This window comes from Chelonia mydas, chromosome 8, assembly GCF_015237465.2.
Source record: "Chelonia mydas isolate rCheMyd1 chromosome 8, rCheMyd1.pri.v2, whole genome shotgun sequence".
Classification (NCBI taxonomy): Eukaryota; Metazoa; Chordata; order Testudines; family Cheloniidae; genus Chelonia; species Chelonia mydas.
In genome coordinates this window covers 82173710-82186032 of record NC_057854.1, presented here as the reverse complement: position 1 = coordinate 82186032, position 12323 = coordinate 82173710, and the positions used below count along the sequence as shown (strand labels likewise).

Below are 12323 nucleotides of genomic sequence, written 5' to 3'. Positions count from 1 at the left end.
GAACAATTACAAGTCCACTATATCACAGATCTTTTATGACCATCCACTGATGGGTGAATTTCAATCTTAATGAGAAAAGGCAGGTACTTAGTAAAAGGGGAGGGATGGTGAAAATTTTGTTCTTCAGAACAACAGAAGCTATCTTGAATTCAACCATGCTGTTATTTATCTATGATGAAAGTGACTCCTCCTGCGTTTGGTGCATTTTGGTTCATTCCAACAGCTACACACCCACCACTACCCACATCCCCTCCCACAAAGTGTTATGAGCCAGATTCTCTACTCTGCAAAACAAATCTATCTTTTCCTATCTCATCCATCACCCCTAAAATAAATCCATTGCCCAGAAAGTAAATTTACCTCTTCCCTCTCAAAAATCTATATATCTTCCTCCTCTTGCCTGCTCCTCTCCTGTTTTTCCCCATTCCTAAAACTCCATCTCAAATAGCTCACTACCCCCCACAAATTCAACTGTTTATCTCCTCTTGGCCCCACCATTTTATCCTTTGTCCCTGGCTGCTCAAGCCCCAAAATACCATTTCCTAGTGGACTAATACTTGACTAAAGGCATAAGAGCCCTGCCTAGCTGGACAAAGCCTCTCTGGACAGAAGAGTAAACTTGGTCTGCATGGTCAGTAACCCTTGCTCCCTAACACACTGCCTGTGTGTTCTCGTTACCCGCCTTGAGGTGCCTGCCGCCCAGGAGTGAGAGTTACGCTGAGGGAAGAGCAAAAGGCTGAGCTGCTGACTATATGTTTTGGATACCGATCTGCAGGGAGAAAGGCCAACTAGCAGGTAATGCTGTTGGCACTTGTTACTGAGCCCCTGCTGGCTGCTTCAGAGTCATAAGTAACAGAGCTCCCAGTCAGTGTATCCAGGATGATATTTATATGCACAGAGAGAGCCAGCACATGGTTTATATACCATTTAAATCCCACTTAAGTTCCCTCTGCACAGGCATGAATTTCATGCTCAAATCACATGTATCTGAGAGAGAAGAGACCCTCCAGCTGGTGTGAAGATCTAACCCACTAGGCAATTGCCCCACCTCTCAGTCTAGGCCTAATCAGAATAAATACCTATATGAATGTTTGGGAAACAATTGTGTTACCCATGTAGCACCTACGTTATGAAAGACTGAAGTAAATTAGCAGCATACCCCCTTCCAGCAGCATGCATCATTTGGCATAATTGGAAACACATTTTTGTTTTCCTAAAACAAAAAAGAAAAATTATGCAAATAGTCTAATAACCCAGCAGACATGGGATTATACACAGCAGATCAGTAATTATCATGGGGAGTAACAGCACAATGGACATAAAGTAACTTTATAGTAACCTTTATTAGTATAATTAGAATTAAATGCACTATTGATCTAATGATGAGTGTGCATGAACTATCAATTAAGTTTTCTCATGAGTATCCAGTAGAATGTACCAGGAATTAAGAAATGAAGCAAATTAGTGATATATATATATTTTTGGTCTATGAGGAAAAAAGAGTTTAATCATCTAATTTTCTAACTAGCAACTATTGCAATCTGACTAATAAGAGGAGACATGAAAAGTACCCCCAGAGATTACAAAGCCTCCCTGTCATTTACGCTGACTTTATTCCAGTAATACCATTGACTTCAATAGATTTACTCCCAATTTACACTGGTCTAAGTAGGAGGAGACTTGTACTGAAAAGAGAATTGGATTTGCTCACCAGAAAATTTTATTATAAAAGATAAGAGGACTGGCACCATTCTGCACCCACCTGTTGTATTTAGAGTTGAAGCTGTATGTTCTTTGCCTAGTTTAAAACTCAACAAGCAAGTCACCCATAGTAGAATACCTAATGCCTACACATGGCCAGATTTTCTCCTCTGCTGAGCTCCACTCAGTGGGGGTTGGGGATGCAATTCCCAGCTCCCTGACCATGAGGGCCAGTCTATGCCAGTAAGATTTAGAAGAACGCCTGATTGTTCTAATTTGCACCACTGGCATGGGGCCTCCAATGGATTCTACATCAATGGAGGAAAGGTGTAGTGGAATTCTACCCTACAACAGCCACATCCCATCTCAAAATGCCTCACCTTCCCTAGACACTTCACCTACACCAGGGACAGGAGCAGCTGGCACAGGAACCACCTCTACCAGCTTTATGCTAGTGGGAGCTCCCCTATAGCAGGGGAACTCCCTGCTGGACATATATGGCCAGAACATGGCCCTCTGGTGCAGTGCAAAGGGATTGGATCTCAAGTAAAGAAAATGGCCTATAGGTTTTAGATTTGGGTAATATTTATGAGAAAATTACTATGAACATAGGCAATCTCTTCTCGTTCCTGCCATCTACCAAAGGAAAATACATGCAAATTCTCAGTTTCATCCTTTAACAATTCCTTCCACCCTTGAGTTCAGAGAATTCAAGCATTGTGATTCTAGTTACTCCCTGCCTGATCCAGCACCCATTCAGATCAATGGAGTCTTTCCATTGACTTTAAAAGGCTTTGGATCAGGCCTCAGATGAGTAAGATGCCTTTCCCTGTACCCTTCCGAACCTGCATAAGAGAAAGCATGGAATACAAATATATGACATATACGAAAGCTATACAGGTAGCATGTGTTTTACATATTGGTCTTAACAGTTCATGTACTGAGTCATGTATGAATTAGTATGGCCCCTTTCATATGCTACAGTTCATATACGTGTGTAACATAGAAATAATCATAGAAATGCAGGACTGGAAGAACCTTGATAGGTCATCTAGTCCAGTCCTCTGCACTCAGGCAGGACTAAGTATTATCTAGACAATTCCTGACAGGCGTTTGTCTCACCTGTATTTAAAAACCTCCAATGATGGAGATTCCACAACCTCCCTAGGTAATTTGTTCCAGTGCTTAATTACTCTTACATTAGTTATCTGTGTACATAAAATATGTATGTCCTTTCTAAATGGATGGTCCTTAATTTTAAGAACAAATGTAGAAAGGATAATTTGCAAGCACTGAATCAGTCTGGGTCTTTACTACCTCGGTGCACGGTCTAGGCACGTATCATGGAGCATAAATCCACTGGAAGCATAAGTCTTTGCAAACATAACAGCATTTGTTCAACTCTGGAAATAGTTCAAGTGGTTAATTCTTCGCGTCCTCCTTGTAATAAATTAAACCTGCCCCCCGCGTTAACTTTTGCTTAAGTTTTTAAATACATTTTCTTCAGTCTTTTAAGTTTTTCTTTTTACTGTGCCAGCTGCTTTGGGAGCCAAGACACTTTATATATTTTTTTCAGCTTCATGGGAGAGAGGTGCAGGATGTTGATAAATTGGAGAGGGTTCAGAGAAGAGCCATGAGAATGATTAAAGGATTAGAAAACATGCCTCAGCAATAGACTCAAAGAGCACAGTCTATTTAGCTTAACAAAAGAGAAGATGAAGGGGTGACTTGATTACATATTACCTACACGTGGAACAAATGTTTAATAATGGGCTCTTCAATCTAGCAGAGAAAAATGTAACACACTCAAATGGTTGGACGCTGAAACTAAACTAGAAATAAGGTGTGAATTTTTAACAGTGAGACCAATTAACCAGTGGAACAATATACAAGAGTCATGTTGGATTCCCTCACTGACAATTTTTAAATCAAGTCTGGATGTTTTTCTGAAAGATATGCCATAGGAATTATTTTAGGGAAGTTCTATGGCTTGTGCTATACAGGAGGTCAGACTAGATGATCACAGTGGTCCCCTTCTGGCCTCAGGATCTATGAATCTATTAAAATAGGAAACAGAAAATGTATTTAGTCTTTTCAGCCATAGTTCCCTTCTGGGATTTCCTTTGTATTCCTCAGAGGAATGGAGAGCGGGGCTTATCTCCCTGTGATGGGAAATGGGGTGTGGCTCACAACCCTGGCAGTTCCCCAAGGGACACAGGACTGACCATATGAAAGCCCTCTGCCTTCCTACTGCCTATGGGTCCCATTCCTGGGAGCCAGACAGTCGGTATCTTCTCACCTATGACTTTTAAAGATGGGTAGTGAGTGTAAAGCTATAAGATGACAAGAACAATGGGATCCTGACTGTATCTGCATCCCTCCTGCTCCTTGCCTGTGCACAGATTGCTGGATCTACAGAAAGCTATCCTTGAGTCCCAAAAGAAGAGTATTAGGGGAAGCACTGGTATGGAAATGATGGATTTTTCTTTCTGTGCAGGGCTGGAGAGATCTGCATGCAAAGGATCACTTCTGCATGCTAATCCTCAGAATACAATCTGTCCCCTAGTTAGGAAATTCAAAGCAATGTACTTTTGAATGCATCTTAAGAGCAGGCTGATTTTCAACTAAATTATAACTACTTTTGAAAAAAACTTTTGTTGCAAAAACATTTTCCATACTAATTTTTACGTAAGGGACCTATATCTATCACCAGTGAATTATTCCCACACATCTCTTTGTCCACAGCAATTTGTCACATCCCTTCTTCATATGTACACCCTTGAAGCCATAGCATATATCTTGAAGATATAGCTGTGGCTGAGGTTAAGTGGTAAACAGGAAACACAGGGCTTCATGAAGAAAAGAGATGCAGTCATCACTAATATTTGGAGTGTTTTGCACTTTTCCCATAAAAATTGTATCTGCATGTAAGAGAGATGTTATCTTTTTGTGAGCAACACACTTCTTGCATCTAAATACCAAGGCGAAATGCTAATTAACATAATTTTGTAGCACTGTTTTTCAACTGCTTTCTGATTGAACATTTGTACTCTACCGATGAGGGGTATTAATGGAGCTGTCACAAAAATTAGAATCTATTTTGTAGTCCTACCACACATGTTAACATCTATTATAACCTTGAATCACTATTTCCTTTTAAGAAACCTTTTAGAGAATAGCTTGATTTGACCATAGGCTTCATGTGTTGAGAATTTTAAACTACTATTTGCACTGACATTTTCTCTGAGTGGATATGTGTTTCCAAGCATAAAAGCCAAAGCTTCAGGATAAACAGCTTTAGCTACTGGGTTTCTGGTGCTAACAGCATAAAGTTTACTACACTATTACTGTTGTTAGTAAAAAACATTAACAATAACAATACTTAACACTTTTATAGTGCTTTACATTTTAAAAAGCAATGTGCAAACAATTAATTCTTCCTCACAGCACTCACTGTGATGTACCCTCTTTTTATCCTCATTTTAAAACTTGGAAGAGAAAACTAAGACCCAGAATATGTCTTTCCATTGACTCTAAAGGGAGCTGGCCCCTCACAGTCAGCCCAGTTTGTCTAGTTGGGCCACAGCATTTGCCAGCCCACGGCAGCTCTCCTTTGTTAGGAGAGTTGCCATTGGTCAATCTAGTATTTCTTATAAGCACTGACATTGACTAGTGAGCGTGGGGGGGAAGGCTGCTCACAAAAGGTGGTGCCAGGCAGAAGGCATCTTCCTGCTTTGCCCTCTAAACCACTACACAGTCCTACCCTCTCCCTCTCTTTCTTTGGGACCTATTGGTTTCCTGGGGAATCTTTTTCTTGTTGCTTACTCTGCGGTTTTATGCTGTACATGAGGTTAGGGCAGATTATTGCAGCCACTGCAGTTGAGCAGCCCCGGTGGTGGCCTCATGCAGCGGAAAGCATGGAGTTGCGGACATTGGCTAGGCCTTGGAACAGCTGCAGGCCTTGATAAACCCAGGCTATATTAGGATGCTGTGGATTGGAGTACCAAAAGAGAGGAAAAACCGGTGACAGTATGGGGAGGCCATGGCCTTCTGCCCACCTTTCTTCACTTCTGCCAGAACAGGTGGCCATCAGGAGATATGCTGTGTAAGTTAAAAGTTAGCCAAAATTTTATTTACTTGTCCAAAATACTATATTGTCTCTGTCCATACTGGCCCTCTGCTATTCTCAGCAGAAACTGGATCAGGTTTTAGCTGACTTGCATAAGGTTGGTTAGCAAGTACAAAACGGTGGCAGAGCCAGGATTAGAGCAGTGGAGGTTCTGGGTACAACTAATATGCTCACCCCACTAGGTGATACTACCTTTCCACCATACATTCTATAGCCATACAGTTCCATGACTTGGAAATACATAGTACTTTCCCTCCAAGGGTGAGTAAATCTCATGTTGTAAATCGGGTTTGTTTACTACTATATGCCCATTAAAACCCCACAACTTCTGGTTCTTCTTCGTATCCCTGCTTAACAACCACCACCTGAATTTAACATAGCTGCTTTTACCAGAATGCTGTTGCACAGAAGTCCAACACAGAAATTAACTTTTCATAGGACGTGCTGGGAGTAATGATGTTCTTTGAAACCACTAATGTGGCAGCTGAATTCCGCTGTCACAATTAATTTGGCTTTTGATTATAGGGTGTGTGGAAGGGACAGAAGAACCCAGTTAACTACACAATTAAAATAGCTTGAAACAATATGAATTTTATTTTATTTTGTTGGAGTTGGGGTACCTGTCTTGGACTTGTGGGAGGGGATTAGAGAAAGGATAGGCAGTTTTCTACCTGAGTCAGCTATGTCAAAGAGTTTTAAAATTATAAATATAAATTATTCCATAAACTAATGGATTTCCTCTTAAAAATAACCAAAACTAATATTGCTAATTGATTTGCATTCAGAATAGCTCTTGTCACTTCAACAGAGATCACTCTGTACCAAAGAATCATTATATTTGACTGTGTTTAGTCATTTGGTTCCAATCCCCCACCTGTCAACCCCATGGCACAAAGAATGAATTAATTACCTTTAAACTTTTCTTATCATCTAGTTTAGTCCACTTAGTGCTGGTCATGCCTCAGTATCCCTTGACTTTTTTTCTTCTTTCTTACTGTTATTACAGTCCTAAAAATGTTCCTATTATCTAGTCTAAGTTTCCCCTTTTGTACTTCCTAGGTTCTGTGCTGCTGACTTGCTGCATGATGACCATAGGCTAGTGATTTGGGCTCAAATTTTGAAATGTTTACATCAATTTTGGATGCCTCAATTTTAATTCTTTTGGTGGTGAGCTGCTGTTGCTTCCATTGACTTCAGCTAGAGCTCCAGGAGCTCAGCATCCCTGAAAAAACATGTCAAAGATGTTTACAGTTGGACACCCAAAAATGGAAGCATGCATAACTAAAGGGCACTTTTCAAAATTTGCTTCTTGACCTCTCCACATTACCCACCTGTAAAATAATGACAGAACTTCGGTACTGAACCTCATATGGGTGTGTCAGCCTAATTCATGTGTCAGCCTAAGCACTGCACAATTCTGAGATGGGAGGTGCTACCATAGATAAAGTGCTAATGACTACAGTAACTTACTTATGAATGATTATACTAATAAACATGTTATTTTAGGTATGTAAATTATTCCATGTCTACATTGTAATAAGTAAAATGCATGTGAATGCTTAATGATACCCCTTTAATGTTATTAAACATTACCTTATTTAGATAGTGCAGACAAAGTCAATTTATACATAGGTAACTTGATGGGAAATAATCCATGTACCTTACACTCTTGACCATTAACTATTATATTATCATATATTTTACACACACACTATACAGCGAAGTTAAAATTTTATCAATGAATTTTAGGGACATCAGAAATAAATGTATGTGGGAATGCACACAACCCTTTTGTAATCTGTAGTCAGATGGAGATCTGCACCCAGCTTTCTTAACAGTCAGGAACATCACACACTCTGAAAGGCTAAAGAGAAAAAGATTTCTTGGTAAGATTTAAAGGGAAGCAACTTGCTTTGTTACAGAAAGAGGAGAAAGTTCAAGATAGATAGAGCAGAACAACTGGACAAGGGCTTGAATCAAGGCAGGGGTCCAGTCAATCTTGTGAAATAGCACTGCTTAAGTAGGGTTGCTGAGCATGATGCTTTGGATTCACAATCCAATGAGAATCAGTAGACTGAGGAGAATGGGTGTTTTAGGCTGGAGGGGCATCAGGACTATTGGGCAACATTTTCAAAAGCACCTAAGTGATTTAGGAGCCTAAGTCCCATCAACTTTCAGTAGGATTCAGAATCTAAGCCACTTACGTGCTTTTGACATTTTTTTCCCCATTGTATTTATCATATGGAATAAAGCAATGAACAGTGGGCTCTGAAGACTCCTGTTTCATGAGAACTTTTAGGAGCTTTTCTATGAATGGCTATCATGGCTCTGCTGGTCTTACTTATTCTGTGAGCATCTCTCTCACTTGAGAAACTTCTAGTTGATAACAGAAGTAACTAAAAGTCCATGAAGAGCTTTGAAAATCATAAGGACAATTCAGAATTTGAGGAACCATTGGGCTGATATGGTCTCACTTCCAGCTGCAACTGAATCATCTGGCTATAGAATTCTGTACTCTGTAAACTTTAGTGCATAAGGACTTAAGAAAAAGGAAAAGCTTTAGGGAAAACTGATTGCAATAGTCAAGTCAGGGTTAGGAAACATCTAGAGATGGCAATGTGCTGACATAGACACAAAAAAAAGATGAGAAAAAAAGAACATTCTGAATCAAGAATAATTGGATGATACCATCATCATTTTACTATAAGGAAACTGAGCCATGGAAAAATAAAAGATTTTCCGAAGTTGCAGAGGAAGTTTATAGTGGATCTGGGAACAGAAATCAGGTTTCCTGTCTTCTGGCTCTGCACCGTAGTAAACTCTGTAGTGACTGTTGGATTTTAAATGCCATCTTATTGAGTAAATTACTTACTTTTGGAAACTACACAGGGGTTTCCTGCGGAATATGGGATATTTATATATTTAGATTTTTTTAAGATCTAAATTTTAGTTACAATGTACTGAAAACTTTTAGTAATAAAAACGTGACAAACATGTCTATATATAAAGTACCCTGCAAAGTCAACTCAGAATTACTGAGTTTGTCAAAGTCAGCAAGCTGCTCAGAACTAATATATGCAAGGATAGCATATTTAAGACTTCCATGAAAAGGTTACTGTTGTTTATGGTTTATTAAAACACAGTCTTTTTGGATAATCCTCACTACAGATCTGCACTCCAGATTTGGTGGTGTTTCTGGCCTGTTCCAATCAGCGGCTGAAAGAAAGGTTATTGAAACGTGCGGAACAGCAAGGGAGACCTGATGATAACCTCAAAGCCACTCAAAGACGACTAATTAATTTCAAGCAGAATGCTGTTCCACTGGTCAAATATTTCCAGGAAAAGGGGCTAATCATCACAGTAAGTCATTTAGCCATCAATATATGAACCTGATAAATGAATGTATGGCGGTAGTTGAACTCAGGAGCTTAGACCTGGTACGTTGCATTCTCTTTGCTTTATAATAGTGAGTCTGAGACAAATTTTGCTCTGATTATTACACTTGTGGAACCGCACTGCAGTTATTGAAGGCAAAGTTTGGCTTGTATCTTTGTAGCTGTGGAATGCAGAGGTACTGTATTATCTCATGCATGAACTTTACATAATTTTTATTCACAACTCCATGTTAACACAAATATTTTTCACTTCCTATACTAAAGAGATCATATGGAAGTCAAAGGGTAATCTGTTTAAAGATCATATCAGAAGAATGTTTGCCATGCATGCAAGGACTGGAACAATTCTCCCAGCTCTACAATTGTGATGTCAATTAGTCATCTGTTCCATTTCCAGATTTTGGGGGTGAGAAAGTGAGGAACTAGATTTCAGATAATCTCTCGGTAACGCAGTTATGAAATTTATACTTTAAGGATCTACCTGCACTTTGAGCTGTCGGTGACTCAAGGAGACGTACCTGCAGTAGCTCTGAGTGAGCATGCTAACATTAGAATGGAGCCATGGCAGCACAAATGGCAGGAGAGGCTTAGCCACCATAAGTAGGTACTGTCAGAGACGTACATAAAGCAACTAGCTTCTCCTGCCACTCACGCCCAGGCAGGGATACTATTTTTAGCACAGTAGCTCAATCAGAGCTAGCATGGGTATGTCTCAAGCTAGAAATTAACCCCCAGTTTAAAGTGCAGACACACCCTTAATTTGATGTAGACTGCATAGCAATGTAAACTCAAACAGAAATTATATAGCTGCTGTGGAGCATAATTTCTCTAAAGAGCATTAATGCGTATGGAGTGAAATTCAACCCAGTGCAGACAGCAAGTGACCACTTAAGCCCACTTCAACTCTTTACTCAGGGCAGAAATTGTTCTTAGGGCCTTGAATTTCATCCAAGGAAACAAAAACAAAAAACGATGAAGCTTTAATTACTGTTTCAAGGTTACAGTGTCATGCATTGCAAACACATTTGGGATTCTTTGTCTTGAAAATATCAGAGAAATCATATTTGATTCTATTGATTGCGGGGCTATATCCTCAGCTGGAGTAAACCAGCATAGATCTTCTGAATTCAATGAGCAATATTAATTTACATCAATAGAGGATTTGGCCATTAAAGTGTAAGCTCTTCAGACAAGTCACATCCTGTTTATAATGTACACATAAATTTATGGTGTTATATAAATGATATTTTTTAAAACTTTGGAGACCAGGAAGGTCTGGTATAAATTGGTCCTTTTTGCAAATCAGTATGAATCGTGATCTCCGCAATATGCTGGAAAAGAGAATCCATCTTTGCACACTAAACAAGTTGTATACATAAGTGCAGCCAGAAGGTTTAATTAGTGCAAGCAGGGTTATAAAGTACTGCAAACGTATTTCAGTGATTACGCCAAGCTTATCACCTATATCACCACAAGTAAGATAGATTATGGCAGCTTTAATAAGGGGATGATTAATTTATTTTTTGCTTGGTGAAATGTCAGTAGTTCTAACGGAGGAATTGAATAACAATGCAGATCCTGAGTGTGAAAACAGATGAGCTTTAAGATGAATACCTCTAATTACTATAAAAGGATACTTAAAAAAAACTTCAGGAAAAGTACAGAATAAGCAGAGAGGCTGGTTTTAGAATCTACAGCTGAGAATTCACAATACACTTGAAGGAGCACTTTATAAAATATGGACAAGTGTATCTCTCCAACTCATTTATCTTCGGTTGTATTTGACATCTTTCATAGTCCAGTTGTAAATAGTAATTCACTGCCGTAGGTAAGGAATCTAGATAGTGCAGTTAGACTAATAATTGTTCTGTGTATTTCTCTCTTAGGACTTAGTCCTGCAAACGCTAACAGGTTTAGCCAGCGCTAGCTAGTTTAGGGTGAAATTCTGGCCCCACTGATGAGCGTGGCAAGTACCCCATTGACTTCAATGGGGTCAGGATTTCACCCTGAGTGCTTCCTACTATGAGTGGTCCCAGTGAAATCAATGCAACTACTCAGAGTGGTTAAATTACAAATGATGAATTATGAGCTCTGCCTGATAGTAAGTGTTTGGAAGATTGACCCTTAAGAGAAAAACTGGCATTATATAATGTATCATGTACAGTCTCCTTTGGAAAGTTCTGTAAATCATACAGATAATTTTTCCTGTCATTACAAATATGACAAAGTCTTTTTAATACTATGTGCTCATCAGATTCATGAATGTCAAAAATGTCCTTAAATTGAAAACTAGACATGGTATGACAAGGATAGTCAATTTTTTTTTGTCAAGGTCCAAATTTTTTGGTCAAGGTATAGAGCTCATAATTCATCATCATCAGACTCCAGAGAAAATAATAAAACAACAACAATGGTAAGTAAATAAAAAGACTGGATTAAAAATAAAAAGATGTATTTGAGACCATTTTTTATTTCAGAAGGTGGAGAAAGCTACTAGGGGAAAGGCTGTTCTAGATTTGATTTTGACAGATAGGGAGCAACTGGTTGAGAATTTGAAAATGGAAGGCAGCTTGAGTGAAAGTGATCATGAAATGGTAGCAGGCATGGTAGGAGGGAAAACAGCACAGTAAAGATAATGGATTTCAAGAAGGCAAACTTTAGCAAACTCAGGGAGTTGGTACATAAGATCACATGGGAAGCAACTCTAAGGCGGAAACAGTTCAAGAGAGTTGACAGGTTTTCAAAGAGACATTATTAAGGGCACAAGAGCAAACAATCCCACTGCATAGGAAAGATAGGAAGTATGGCAAGAGACTACCTGGCTTAACCAGGAGATCTTCAATGAGCTGACACTCAAAAGAGTCCTACAAAAAGTGGAAACTAGGCCAAATTAAAAATAATATAAACAATATAAACAAATATGTAGAAAAATTATAAAAGGACAGGGCACAAAATGAAATTAAACAAGCTAGAGACATAAATGGTAACAAAAAAACATTTTACAAAAAAATTAGAAACAAGACGAAGACCAAGGACAGGGTTAGGGTGACCAGAGAGAAAGTATGAAAAATTGGGTCGGGGGTAATAGGAGCCCATAT

At 39.1% G+C, this 12323-nt stretch overlaps 1 protein-coding gene across 1 annotated transcript in view; it reads left to right on the top strand.

Annotated features, from left to right (window-relative positions):
- The window catches only part of AK5 (adenylate kinase 5), a 146335-nt gene that overhangs the window by 22104 nt on the left and 111908 nt on the right, over positions 1 to 12323 (top strand). Inside the window, exon 6 of the mRNA XM_037907662.2 lies at positions 8999 to 9190. Coding sequence (XP_037763590.1) covers positions 8999 to 9190 — 192 coding nt within the window. The remainder of the gene's footprint in view (positions 1 to 8998; positions 9191 to 12323) is intronic.